We start from the raw sequence: 14,606 nt of genomic DNA, 5'->3' as shown, positions 1-14,606 counted from the left end.
TGATGCGCCACGTAGCGGTGTGAGAGCACACCTGGCTGCTTTGCATTACATTAGGTCTTCAAATACGTTTCCATGCCATCCTATATATATATATATCCTCAATGCACCATCTGTTTTCAATCATTGAGGTGTCAACGACGTGTACTCACTTAATAAGCACTTTACGTAACAATAGCCTATAGGCTATTCTACCACTTTTTCGAGTCACGTGTTCAAATACTGGATTGTGATTGGCTTAAAACAGTAGTAAATGAGGCCACAATAGCCGGAATGTGTGAAATGCCCGGATGTACATGCAAATGAGGCACATTTCCGAGATCAATACGCGATGAACGCATCCGGGGACTTCAGGAGGGAGTCGGAACCTATGGTCGGAACACCTTTCCCCCCACCAACAAATGACGGTCGCAGCTGTCCTATGTTTACTAACGTGCGTACTATCGTCGCCGATTTATTTGGATCCAATGCAATCCGCCAACTTTAAAGCCCCTTTTCTCTGAACCTATGCCTTTCTGGAAGCGAACAGCCTCTATTTACGGCCGGAACGGTGCTTTTAACTGACGTTAGCTTAGCTGTAAGCTAGGCGACCGAGTATTTCCCGGTGAATCTGTGCGCAAAGGTGGGGGCTTGGGAGTGTGGGGGTCTGGCTGGGGGACACGCACCACCACTGACTATTGCTGATGATGGAGAGGTTCTATAGCTTAGCCTTTATGTATTGAAAATGAGAGGCACTCTTGCCGATTTAGTAAGAGACTCGTCTCCAATTGCAAGATATTTAAAAGTTATTTGGGGCCATGATGATGATGATATCCTTTTCTTCCCACAACTAGACTAAGGATTTTATATTGTCTGTGTTATTGTTTACAACCACTGAACCACAATTATTCACGTGTGGCAAGATTCACTCGTTTTTAGTAGGCTATATAGTGTAGGCTTAGAAGAAGCCTTTTCAGAAGTTAATTTAATGATTTCCATTTAATGATTTCATTTATCCTCATCTAATGCACCGTATGCACGCTGTTTAAAGGCCGTGTAGGCTTTTCAGAAGTTAATTGAATGTTTTCCATTTGCGCTAATGCACGCAACTGTTTTCGCCAGGTTTTAAGGTCTTATTTTAGTTGTTTCTCATAAGCTCGCAACCCTCCTTGCCCATCGGCCCCCACCTTTGCGCACAGATTCACCGGGAAATACTCGGTCGCGTAAGCTAGACATCTGTCTCAGCATGGAGTTGGCGCCATCTGGTGGTGAGTAGAAGATGTTGTTTGTGGCACTATTTGTTGTTATGGCGGAAGTTTTATAGGCAATAATGATTGTAACTTAAGATCCTTGCAAGTTACAACTATGTGTTTTCTTTCATGTATACGGGAAAAAGTGGTAGAAAAGCTATTTACCACTCGGGGTCGGACATTATGCTCTCATAATGTCCTGAGTGCGGGTGTTATCGGACTCGGCTGGCGCCTCGTCCGATCACACCCGCACTGCGGACATTATGAGAGCATAATGTCCTCTCACTCGGGGTAAATTGCTTACTTCACCCACGTTGTATAAATTGTAGTCACATATACAACACAGTGTACCTACTGCTGCTGTAGTAGCGAGATGTGTGAGATGTTCCTACAGTAAAAACAATCCCCACTACACCCTTGATTGACGGTAATTTATGCAAGGTACCTACGGTAACTACCGTAAAGTAAATGTCCAAACTGGGCATGTCTAAAAGGTCATTGAGATAATGAGGTCCCATGTATGTAGATGTGACTACTGGGTGTTGTAGCAGATGCTGCAGGTTGACATCCACAGCAATTATCTTTAGATTGACAGACAGGCCTTTACTGGAGCCTGTGGGGAAATGCAGCAACATTAAACAACAGGTACAGTCAAGTGTGGAGATATACAACTAAGATGAATGCAGGTAAAAGTTCAGAATTAACTTTAACTTTGTGAATTCACACAGAATCTATTTTCAGGCCACATCTGCTCATTCAAAGCTGTGAAGTGGGGGCATCCTCAGAAAAGAAAGAAAGAAAATTAAAGACAATTTTCACCTCTGCAGCGCTGACTTCATGCGCGACTCACCAACCAATGGAAAGTTTAGTAGCAATCTATTGTTTCCTGGTGTTTCTATCTGGCATCACTGAAAACAACGACAATAAATCAATTTAGACAAGTTACAATGTAGGCATTTAGCAGACGCTCTTATCCAGTGTGCTTTACAATGAGCAAGGTAAATCACATAGATGGAATGCAGAGAGAGAGAGACAGGGCAGTAGTGCCTCAAGAAACGGCAGTTGGATAGCCTACCAGGTAAAACCATGAACCTAGTTGCCTGGTTCCAGCCCATAGACCCCGCCCACTCTCAGAGTGGACTCTTTCTCTGGTCTGGAGCTGAGTACATGAATCGGCTTTAGCAGCCAAAAGTTTCGGCTGATCCAATGAGCGCGGGGGGTGGGGGTGGGTCTAACGAATATCCAATCAGCGCAGCAGTTGAAACGATTTCAAACGAAGTTCACACACGACAGGCACACACACACACGCGTGCACGCTTGCTGTTAATGTTGATTACATGTTTCTGGTCGCAGTTCTGTGTGGAAGCAGTCACTAGCACAGACAGACACACACACAAACACACACACACACACCACGGCCGTGCATCACGCGCGCACGCTCGTGCACGCTCGCAAAAAAGTCCCTCCCCCGTAAATCGTTTAGAATAGGGCACAGTTTCAGACTAAAGTGTGAGCTGAGTCTGAATTCAGGCTATGAACCTAGTACATATGCTAAACAATATATATATATATATATATATATATATATATATATATACATATATATTGTGTAACGGGTGTGTAACGATATTGTAACGAAATGTTTTGGCTTTGTATCGTATCGGTTTACAAAGCAGATAATCGGTATCGAATCATTTTGCAGTGCAAATAATTGATTGTATGGAAACGAAGTATTTGTGCCTTGTATTTAGCAATTTTAAGAAGGAAAATGAAAAAGAGGGATGTAGTTACTTTTCCATTCCATATAGCTACTCTTGGTCTATCGATAAATGTGTGTAATCTGTTTTGCTAAATAGTTACAATATCGTTTTTAAATCATTGAATCGAATCGTATCGTATCACCATGAATGAACCAATATTATCCATGTATCGTATCGTCAACCATGTATTGTGATGCGTATCGTGTTGTTAAAATGTATTGTTATCTAAATATGTATCTACCGTAAATAACAATCTGTACTTTGACACTATAGGATACCAGGTAAATGATGAACCTAGTATCTGTCTAAATAACATGCAATCTAAATTACATTTGTTAAGGAATTTCTATACTATACAGGATATATGGATGCACTGTGGATGTATTTGAGTAAATACTAGTGGTCAAACTAGTAGCTAGATTGCTTCATAACCATCTCACTTGAAAGGCTATAAGGATGATGAAACATGGTGCCACATATGATCTCTGGACGTGTCACAATGATCAGCCACTGACACTTGTGTCTAAAGGTCAGTGATTCAAATAGAGATGAGAGGACAGGCTGGACATGATAGGACTGCAGTATGAATGGTGTATAGCATACATGGGCAACTGGCGGCCCAGGGGCCACATGCGGCCCCCACCTTCACTTAATGCGGCCCGCTGGTTAATACTGGAATACTGATATATTATTGATTTCAGCTGTTACAATTCCAAACATGACCTGCTTTAATTCCTTCAGTCTATAATAGTAGCTTAATGACTAGTATAGTAGTATTAAAATGTATTTTGTTTTTATGATCAATGTATTTGTATTCAAGTTCATAAAGTTAACATGAGTATATAATTAAATGTGTTTGAAATTAAATCAAAATGTTACATTTCAGGATTCCAATTAAAAAATAAAAATAAAAATATTCAGGATTCCAATTCAAAAGAAGCAAAAAATAGCCGATCTACAAGCTCAACGATGCGATCGGGATTCGAATCCGCAACACGTTGTCAGGCATCAGAGGCTATTTGGTAAGCGCCTGGACTGCTAGGCCAGTGGGTACCCCTAATTTTTAGTACCATTACTTCTACTCCACTACATCTCAGAGTCAAATTTTATTGTTTAAGGTCGCAGTTTAGTACAGGTATGAGAAACGGCACACGCTGACTCCGTCTGGACGTGTACACTTTTATACGGTCTATGGGTTTGCCGCTCTGACATCATGCTCTGACATCACTGTGATGTCAGGCGAACCACTCTAACAGAATGGGTTTGCCGCTCTGACATCACGCTCTGGCTTCACTGTGATGTCAACACTAACAGAATCCCATTTATGCCCATATATGGAGTTCCCTCATGCCATCAATATTAAGCCCATATCTAACAGGACTTCATATGGGAATGCCCATATATGGAGGCCACATCGGCCACATACCACACTAACAGCCCATATCTGTGTGGCTGGTTCTACAGACAGGGATCTCCATGTATGGGCATAAAAGGGTATGTCATAGACATCTTAGGACTTTCACATAACGAATAACTGAGTAAGCATTTTTTGGCTCTCACAGCATATCTCCATATACAGTACATGGATCTCCATATATGGATACCAGGCGTCTCCATATATGGGTAATTGGTCCAATATACATCACTGGCCAGATGGTCAAGACATGGCTGAGGCATCTTACTAGTACCTTTACTCCTACTAAAATTATATGAAAACTTTAGTTACTAATGACTTTATAGACCTTGATTATTATTACAAAACTTACATTAACCACTTTAGCCCTATATACATTTTGGCCGTTTGAAAATAGCCGATCTACAAGATTGTAGATTGCTTATTTCCAAAAGATTTCAAAAGAATATTTTTATTTTTATTTTTTAAGGGTAACTGTTGTTTAATCGCAATATTACACTTGAGGGTCGTGCTTTATCGTGGTTATTGGCACTTCAGCCCTGCCAATAACCACGATAATATACACCCTCTTGTGTAATATTTCTTACATGTACTTCGTGCTGAATAAATAGTGAACATGCAGACTGGTCTGTCATCCTTGCCTTGCTCCTCGAGACCACTACACATTCTTAACATTTGTGCTAGCATGCATCGAAAGAGAAGATGGCAAGAAGGGGTAAACAGTATAATGACATGCGCAAAATAGGGATGCCAAGTTGAATGTGGTTTATGAATGGCTGCAGACAAGAAAACATGCATCCTTAATGTGTGTCATTATGTCACATCATTTAGATGGATGGATGGGCGTGGATGGACTGAGAAGCACTCAGTCACTCAGCGCCAATCAAAATTGTGATTGTTCTGCAAAAAGAAAAAAGTGTGTCGCTTCGTGCTGCGCTGCATGAGCTTGTAGATCTCCTATTTTTGTGAAATAAATATTTGCTTCTGGGGGTACGTCCTGGAACAAAATATTTTGAGATGGGGTCCGCGGCCAAATACATATCATTTTGGGAGCCCTTTACATGATAAAGTTTGAGAACCACTCATATAGGCTACCGGTAGCAAACATGAGTTTCAGAAAACTGTTGCGAATGCTGAGGGGTGGCAATTGCCTAGCCTGGCAAGCCAGCCCTGATACTGTGCTCACTCATTCCTTCCCCCGTATCACAAGTGATTGAATGCACAGTATGAGGCTGGCTTGCCAGGCTACTGTAGCAATTGCCATCCCCATGGGACCACAAATGACACCCCTCTGGTGACATCTCTTTCTGTCCACAGGTCTGTTCACCCTCTCTGGGCTGAGCGTGTACATCAGCTACTCCCAGCATGCCATGGAGGAGTTCCAGCGAGTGGTTCCCCCAGAGAGCCTGGCCTGCGTCAAGGTGTCTTTCGGCTGGTCCCTGGGCCTGGCCTGGCTCTCCTACAGCCTGGAGGTGGCCACCGGCCTGCTGCTCATGCTGGCCACCAGGAGAGCCCAGCAAAAGGGTCACCGCGACTCTGGCGTGACCATCGCCATGGTTTAATAGAGACAGTCTACAGAGATAGACACACACGCGCTATTCTTTCTGGACGTGTACATTGTGAAATACAGAGTGTTTGTTTAACTCTCAGGGCCCCATCTTATGCCATATCCCTAATCTTTTTAGGCATTTTGTAGACAATATTGAAAAAAACACAGCTAATTCCGCCAGTATTCAGGTGAGGTGCTGGAGCCAAAAAACACAGAAAGAAAAACAAAAGGAGTCTCTGCACACTCAAAAATCTGCAAAACCAAGTTTCCACTTTCAGTCTAGACAAAGTGCAAGCCCCCGGCCATAGACTCTCCTTAGGCAAAATAGAGAAATTTGCAAGCTCCCAATGCGTAAATGTAGATCGCCTATTTTCACTATTTTAAAATGTTTTTCAAAGTATAAAAAAAATACCTAGAACATTAAGGATATGGCATAAGGCGCCGCACAAAATAAGGCCCTGAAAGTGTACAAATGCAACCAAATGGACCTTTACGGTTTCACAGAGTTACAAATGGCTAAAATGAACACAGAGGACTTTACCGTGTACAGTTGGTCGTCCTGCAAGGTCATATGATCTGCTGATTTCGATTTTTAACCAAGCAAGAAGTAATTATTATTTACTGATGGCTTAGAGAACAGGTTGAATTGGATTGAAAGGTCGGGTTCGTTTTACAGCAGATGACATTTAAACGGGTGTTGAGCAGGGTCCAGCCTGCTGCTACATGTCAAAAGTAATCAGAGGTTCACATTGAAGCTGCGACACGTAGCTTTTATGTCCTGCCCTGCTTTCAAACACCTGCATGAGAGGCCAAATTTCTATGACACTCATTCAAGCGGCAGTTCAAATCCCACGTTGCCTGGGGGAAATATTGTGCTTATGGGTTTCAGGCAGTACTATACTATACCGACACCAGGGTCTAAATGTATAGAAGAGTAAGGAGACCACCTCCAAACACGGCGTGCTGCAATATTGTGTACAATTGTTGTTTTTGTTTTTTGCTCATTGTGATGCTTACCATGTCCGTAGTAGTTTGTCAAGCAGCTGTGTTGTAATTAATGCCATTGTGATGCTAATGCAATAATAAGAGGCTGCAAAATAGGAACTGATAACTCTGTAACGCTTAACAGCTTTAACAAGTGAACCGCGACGTTCCGTGAAATGTATTTCATGGATTCCTGGATTTATTGTTTCCATACTATACGGCTGTATTCTTTCTTAGAAACTAGTTTGGACCCTAGCTCAGGAGGTGGTATTAAACCTGAGTTCTGGGAACCAACTGTCACACCCTGACCTAGGTGAAGATACCTTCCCAGCTCCCAAGAACCACCGTCCAAACAGTTCAGTTTTCGCTATTTTCTTTATTCTCGTCAGGGGGTTACAAATCACAGGACCGATCGCAACAAAATCAAACTGGAAACAAAAGATAACCTCTTGCCTATGCATGTAATCATTTAGATCTACATGTTAATCAAGTACTGCAGAGATCTTATGCTACATGCCTGCACAATGGACTATAAAGATCAACTCAGAAGGTATACTTTGCAGAGTTAGATGAGAGGGTTTTTATTTATTTATAACATACCTTCCCCTTCAGGGGGAACGGAACCATACACAAAGAAACTTTGCAGAACTACAGTCTGGAGCAACTGAAGCTCTGAAAATGATCAAGCGATAAAGCCGATGTAAAGCCTCCTCCCCACTTCTGTTTAGTTGGCACAGATTTACCCTACTATAAATCAAAAACATCTAAGCATAATATAGCTTGCTGCTTAGCAGAAATTGAAAATAGAATGTAAAGATATTTTTAAAATATATTTTCGTGAACGGAAACAGATGACAGCGAAGGAAAGAAAGATAGTTAAATAAAATCAGAATGTTCACAGAACAGATGCAGATACCTTGTAATACAATCACTAGACATGACATTGCTTACGTTCATTTTATGGACTTCAATTTCATAGGCCCCCTGGTTTGTTAAGTATTTACAGTACATAAGCTAATACATTATTATTTTTTATAAATCACCTTTTCCTGATGGGCACTTTTTTGTCTTAGGGGAATGTTTTAGCTGTACTGTTGTTAAGGCACTACCTATCCATTTTTCTTTAGAAGCAGGGACGTGCTGGCCATTGGGAAAAGCGGGACAACTCCCGAACGGCCGGTTCATTCCCGGCCGGTCCAGGCCGGCCATTAGGAAAAAAATTAACTGTTTTCACAAAAGTAAAAATTAAACTGTTTGCACAAAAGTAGTGAAAACAGCCGATCTACAAGCACACAACGCCTCGCACCGCGAGGCGTTCTGTGCTTGTAGATCTGCTGTTTTCACTAGTTTAAATCATTTTTTAAATGATAAATACAAAACAAACGGTTTTGGACATACAAGGTTTCCACCCGACAACGACGAAATATAACTAATGTAATTGGCCCACTGGCTTGTAACTTGTCATGATCTGAAATGGCAAATCTTTGAGTAGCAGCAGCTACTATATCTCTCTCTATAGCGCGCAATGAGGGCCTCTCCAATTCGTTTTCCCGGGCTGAATCAGGGGCCCAGCATATCCCTGTTTAGAAGAATTACAAGAGATAAACCTTTATTGATCCCCAGGGTGACATTCGGGTGTCATGGTAGCAACAGCACTAGGAGATAAACACAGGAACAGGAAGAAAGAGTCAAGGGCCAATAAAAAGTAAAATAAAGATCAAATGAAATAGACTTAGATTCTGACACAGGACATACTGAGTGAGTGCACTGGGTATCTGAATGAATGTACAATGAACAATGTATGTACTGTACATTCTATCAATAAATATAATTATAAATGTGCAGTCTATCTAAGTATAAATGTACAGTATATCACCAGCGAATATGTATATGAATGAATGTTCATCCATTGCCAATACATTATATGAATTATGAATGGATGATATGTGCTGTACTATCAACAGTGAATATATGAATGAATAGTACAATGTATCAACAATTAATATGATTGAATATAAGTAATTCTCTAAACCGTTATACTTGAGAGGCATCTGCCAAGGTTCTGTAGTAAACGTCCCTGTACACCATGTGTGCCAGAGTCAATGGCAGAGTCAGTATTCCAAAAGAACAGACTGATTGTGGTACCTGAATATAAGACATGCTGCAGGCTAAAAGTAAGTCAGACCATTTCTCTGTATTACTCCTGTCCAATATGTTTGAAGTTCAAACAACCACTTGGCATTCGCAGACCATATGACCCTTTCTGAGGTGACAGCTAGCCTTTTGATTGATGTAAGGCTTTTTGACTTAAAGTCTGACTTGGAATAGATTTCTGTGTCTTAGACTACAAAGTTTGTTTTCAGATAAAGTAGTAGTACTTTTAGCACTACTGCAACTACTTTAATACTTTTGGCATTTCAAAAACTGAATAAGGCTGCACCACTGACTGACGTGAGATAAATATGGAATGGAAGGATGGAGTCACTGTAGATTACAGTGACTTGTCAAAAATCACTGATGTGCATAATGTGTTCCATGTACGCTTCATTTACTTAAGTTAGTATCTTTGCAGCATATCATCTGTCTCATCAACTGTGTTTAGATAGATATCATCACTGTCGAGCAGAAACCTTGTATCTCCAAGTTTCAAATGTGTATGTTTTTTGTAAAGTAAAGCCCTGATTCATCATGAAAACTGTTGCACGAGACTAGTGAAAATAGCAGATCTACGAGCACACAACGCCTCGTGGTGCGAGGCGTTGTGTGCTTGTAGATCGGCTATTTTCACAATGTTAAATCATTTTTAAAATGATAAATACAAAACGAACAGTTTTGGACATACAAGGTTTTCACCCGACAACGATGTTACTTTGCAGCATATCATCATCACTGACTGAATTTTCACCATTTAATGCCTTACTTCGTATTGTAAAGCAAAAGTTGTGAAAATAAGAGATCTACAAGGCAAGCTCACAGCATTGCACCATATTGTGAGCTTGTAGATCTGTTACATTCACTATTTCTGATTTTTTTTTTCCTGAAAAGTAAAAAAAGGTTTCCACCCGACAGCGACGATATCCCTGTTTGGCTCGAAACTCGATCCCTTTGTTATGTTTATGACACTTGAATTCCATTGAGATCTCTGACAATCGGAGCATCTGCTAATGTCTGTATTTGTTTGTATTCTCCTGTCTACAACATTAAACCACTGAAATGAGGGCTGAAGATGGGTACTCTATGCAAGTGATTCTCAACCATGTTCATTTCAAGGACAGCGCTCAGGGGTGTCACAAGGAGGGGAAAGTGGGACTGAGTTACTAGGGCCCAAGGTGGAGGGGCCTTAATTATTTATATACTTTAGCTATTGAAATATAGCAGCTATACAAGCTCACTGTGAGCTTGTAGATCTGCTATTTTTGAAAAGCTGTGAAAATGTGTGTAAATCTTTGAAAATAATGTATTTTTTAAGCGAACATTGTAACTCAAATTTTGCTTATTTGGGATCCCTGGAACCAAATATTTTGAGATGGGGGTCCGTGGCTTACAAATAACGTGTAATAATGCGTTCCCAGTCTAAATGGGTTAAACCATTCATGGGGGCCCTGGAGTGAATCCTTGTACCCAGGGCCCAGAATTTGGTGTGACACCCCTGACATCGCTACTCATACAGGTACAAGCAGAGAAATTGGTGCTGTGCCGACAACAATTACAATATAAGAACAAGATAAACTTTGCTTCAGACACAATAGGTCCATATAAAACAAAACAGAGATACAAAACAAACAACAACACAGAGATAGCCTGAGTACCAGACAGATTTCACTCAAGAAACCCAGATCAATTAAAAACATATTAACATTGCTTCCAGTGTTTCCAGAAGCGTGAGGAATACCTTGTATCACTCTGTGTGATCACTGATAAGGCCAACATTAACACATTCTTTGACTCCATCAGTAAATAAATCAATACATAGAATTCCTCAATAAGGCAAAAGGTGGGTACATTACTGGTCACAAACATTTCACTTGTATACATTTTGAGATAAGATCATACTAATCATAGTACTGGATGTAATAAACAATAAATGAAAATAAAATAGTTAAGTTGGCGATAGCATAGGTTTGTTTGACACAAACCTGCTCAGGCTGTGTGTGTGTGTGTGTGTGTGTATGTGTGTGTGTGTGTGTGCGTGCGTGCGTGCGTGCGTGCGTGCGTGCGTGCGTGCGTGCGTGCGTGCGTGCGTGCGTGCGTGCGCTGTAGGGTTTTGCAGATATTATTCTTCAAGCATGTCTGCTGTATTTTGATGGTGACAGTGAGAGAGAGACAGGAAAAGGTGTGAGAGAGAGAGGATAACATGCAGCAAAGAGCCTCGGGTTGGATTTGAACCCGGATAGGCTTAGGTGAGGACTGTATTATTCATGTGGTACAGTATGTGCTCTTGCCTGCGGGAAGAAACCTGAGAGAGGAGACAAGGTGACGATTGCTATTGCTACATTATGAAACATCTTTGAAAAAAGTGTTCTTTTGGTAGAATATCAAGGTAGGGGGGTGATTTTAGATGTATAAATGTCTTCCAAAATCATAATCGGATAAAATTGTGTCTGATATTTGAATTATCTTTAAATGGATGTGGATATCCTGCAATATGGATGCACTGACTGCTTATCTAATTTTCATAATTTTGTGAAGGAGGAGGAAAATAACTTGCAGGCTCTAGTGGATATAAGTTCCGAATCAGAGGCACTGACAGGCTATTGACAACTGCAAATTGTAAATGCGAAATCTCATTTCAGATATCATAAAGAACATGCGCAACACCCGTGTTCAGCTTTTCAACACTCTTTTTTTCTGTTCTTGCCTGCGTTGCATTTCTCTAGGACATTTTTCTCAACAGAAATCAACCTATAAGTTATAACATTTGTAATTTTAGAATTGAAACGTTCATTGACTGAGACCTTGAGAGAGTGTGGAATTGAAAGCCTTGAATCAATATTTCAGAACCATTGTGTGCAAATGTTTGAACAATTGTTTCCTGGCAAAGAAAACACAAGAATTGTCAGAGACAGCAACAACGTCTCTCTCCACAACCATGGAAATGTTCAGAACCTTGGAGATGATTAGTGTTGAGAGCATGCCCCTCCCCTTGTTATATATGGGTCACAGGGTCAGTCATCAAGAACACAGCACTGTTCATTAGTCCTTTAGTCCAGGGGTTTGCCAATGTAACAGAGTTAGAAAAAATGCCTTGTATGAATTTCTACAAAATAAATTGTATATGCTTGTCTTACATTTATACTCTAGTTCGTGCCTTGGATCAAGATGGTCACAGATTTATTTTATCAATTCTGACATTCACAGATACACAGATGTCAGAATCGATAAAATGTATCTATGACAGTCTTTATCCAAGGCTAGTTCCAAAGCCCCCTAGTGGGTTAATAGCACAGCTGCATTGTGTGTCCCTTGTTGCACAGTCTCCATACAAAATTGGTCTGCTTGTCTTACATATGTATGGTTCTAAAGCCATCTGGCGGGTTAGCACAGCTGCATAGTCTCCTTTTGCCTCAGGCAGCAGAGGAATTTACTTCCATGCTGGAGTCCAGATCTGTTGCGCTGCTGGTGACCACTGTCTCTCAATGTTTCTTCCAGAGCCCCAAAATAAAGAGCACCGGCGGGAAAGCAAGTACCGTGTGGCATTCTTTGCCACAGTAGATTTACGAACATAGCTTCAGAGGGGGAAAACAACCAAAAAGCATCCTTTCCAATGCCACTAGCTTCCCTCATAAAACTGGAGTTGGGAGTGGTTGGCTGGATAAGAACAGTTGCACTGTTATCTTGGTCTAACAAAGTTTCTGTTAAAAAACTAAATCAAGATGGTGCTTGATAATATAATGATTGATTGTGAGTGTTTTTCCTGCAAAAGACTTGCCTTTAGATGGATTGGCTGGATTTAGTGTGTAAAAAGTATTACCTGCCTAATGTTTTGGAGACAGGCTGTGGCTGATGGGGAATGGTTGATGCATTTGCGGAGTTGGCTGGGTGCTTTGTTTCTTAGCAGATTCACCATTCCTTTAGCCCATCAAGACAGAGATTGAGGAATCTACCAGCACACACAAGGCCCCAGCCTGTCCCGGGAAGAGTCATGAGTGCCATTAGCCTGGCTGCAGCCCGGACCCAGCAGATATAAGTACATTCCAATCCAATATATTCTGAGGCCAAGGGGATGAGGTTCTTTGGCAAAGGCATATGGATTATACACATGTGTGTGAGTGAGTGAGTGAGTGAGTGAGTGAGTGAGTGAGGGAAGGAGTGAGGGAAGGAGTGAGGGAAAGAGTGAGCGAGCATGCGAGCGTGCGTGTGTGCATTGGTGGAAAGTAACTAAGGGTGCATTCGGAAATGCGCACCGGGAGCTCACTCACGTATTAGTTTATATTGTCCAGTGCACTCAGTGCTGTATATCCGAAGCCACCCTAAAGTGTACTCAAGTACTGTACTTAAGTTCAATTTGAGGATTTGTTTACTGGAGTACTCCCAATTTTTAATAGTTGTACTACTACTCCACTCTTGGAGTCAAATATATTACTTTTACTCCCCTACAATTATTTGAAAACGTTACTTTTAGCTACAATACCTGCAAGCTCACAACGCATCTCGTAGACCTGCTATCTTCAAAAGATTTGAATACATTTTATGCATAATGGTTAACTTGTGAAACAAGACATACTTCCACTCTGCCTGCCAGTGCTTGTCACTGTTGTGCTTTGTGTTGCAGCATGTGTCTGAAGGTGGAGCGGGGAGGGCCAGGGTTGTAAATGTGTCTGTCTTTATTTATGTATTCAATAAATCATGTTTTTTTTTTCAAGATTGTGACAAGAGAAAGGGAGATAGACAGACAGACAGACAGATAAATATTGACTTAACAGTAGTCTGTTTGCCATCATCATTTGCATTGCAACTGTATTAAAAAAATCACACACGTGTGAACTGAGCAGTGGTCGTGGAGGCTGCGCAATAATTGAATTGAATTAAATTGAATTGAATTTTTGAATTGAATTGAGTGAGTGAGTGAATGAGTGAGAGAGCCACACTTGCTCACCAATAGAGTGTGTGTGTGTGTGTGTGTGTGTGTGTGTGTGTGTGTGTGTGTGTGTGTGTGTGTGTGTGTGTGTGTGTGTGTGTGTGTGTGTGTGTGTGTGTGTGTGTGTGGCCGTGACCCCCCAAATAAACATATTTGAAATTGGGACCCCCCTCCCTGACAAGCACTTGGAAATGTAGGTATTACATTTAATGTGACTCGGTTCCACAGATAAATATTAATATTAATATTATGCTTACTTAATATGTGACATTTTGGTCAGTTTGGTATTAAAACGGTATTGAAAGTCCTTCAATTGTCACTTTATAAATGTGCAGATACCCTGTATACATACTGTGTGTTGGGTTGTTTACCGTTGAGTGAGGAAAAAAATGACATTAAGCTAATCATCTGGGGACCCCACAAAATTATTTGGGGGACCCCACTTGGGGTTCCGACCACACGTTAGAGAACCAGTGGTCTATACTGAATTATTACTTAAAGCTATACTGTGTAAGTTGCTAAACTAGTGGTCAGTTGCGGTATAGCTTTTTTCGTCCGTTTTTCGCCCGTTTACAAATCCATGGAGTGGTAGAAC

General features: G+C 41.1%; 1 protein-coding gene across 1 annotated transcript in view; it reads left to right on the top strand.

The window, feature by feature from the left end:
* The window catches only part of LOC308282975 (transmembrane protein 235), a gene marked incomplete at both ends in the record, with an annotated part of 24,946 nt that extends 18,984 nt beyond the window's left edge, over positions 1-5,962 (top strand). Inside the window, one exon of the mRNA XM_080723362.1 lies at positions 5,718-5,962. Within this exon, the coding sequence (XP_080579488.1) occupies positions 5,718-5,962 (245 nt within the window). The remainder of the gene's footprint in view (positions 1-5,717) is intronic.
* Positions 5,963-14,606: the final 8,644 nt, after the last annotated feature.

The sequence above is a fragment of the Nannobrachium achirus genome, assembly GCF_963921795.1.
Source record: "Nannobrachium achirus genome assembly, chromosome: 4".
Classification (NCBI taxonomy): Eukaryota; Metazoa; Chordata; class Actinopteri; order Myctophiformes; family Myctophidae; genus Nannobrachium; species Nannobrachium achirus.
This window is presented reverse-complemented; position numbering and strand designations above follow the sequence as displayed.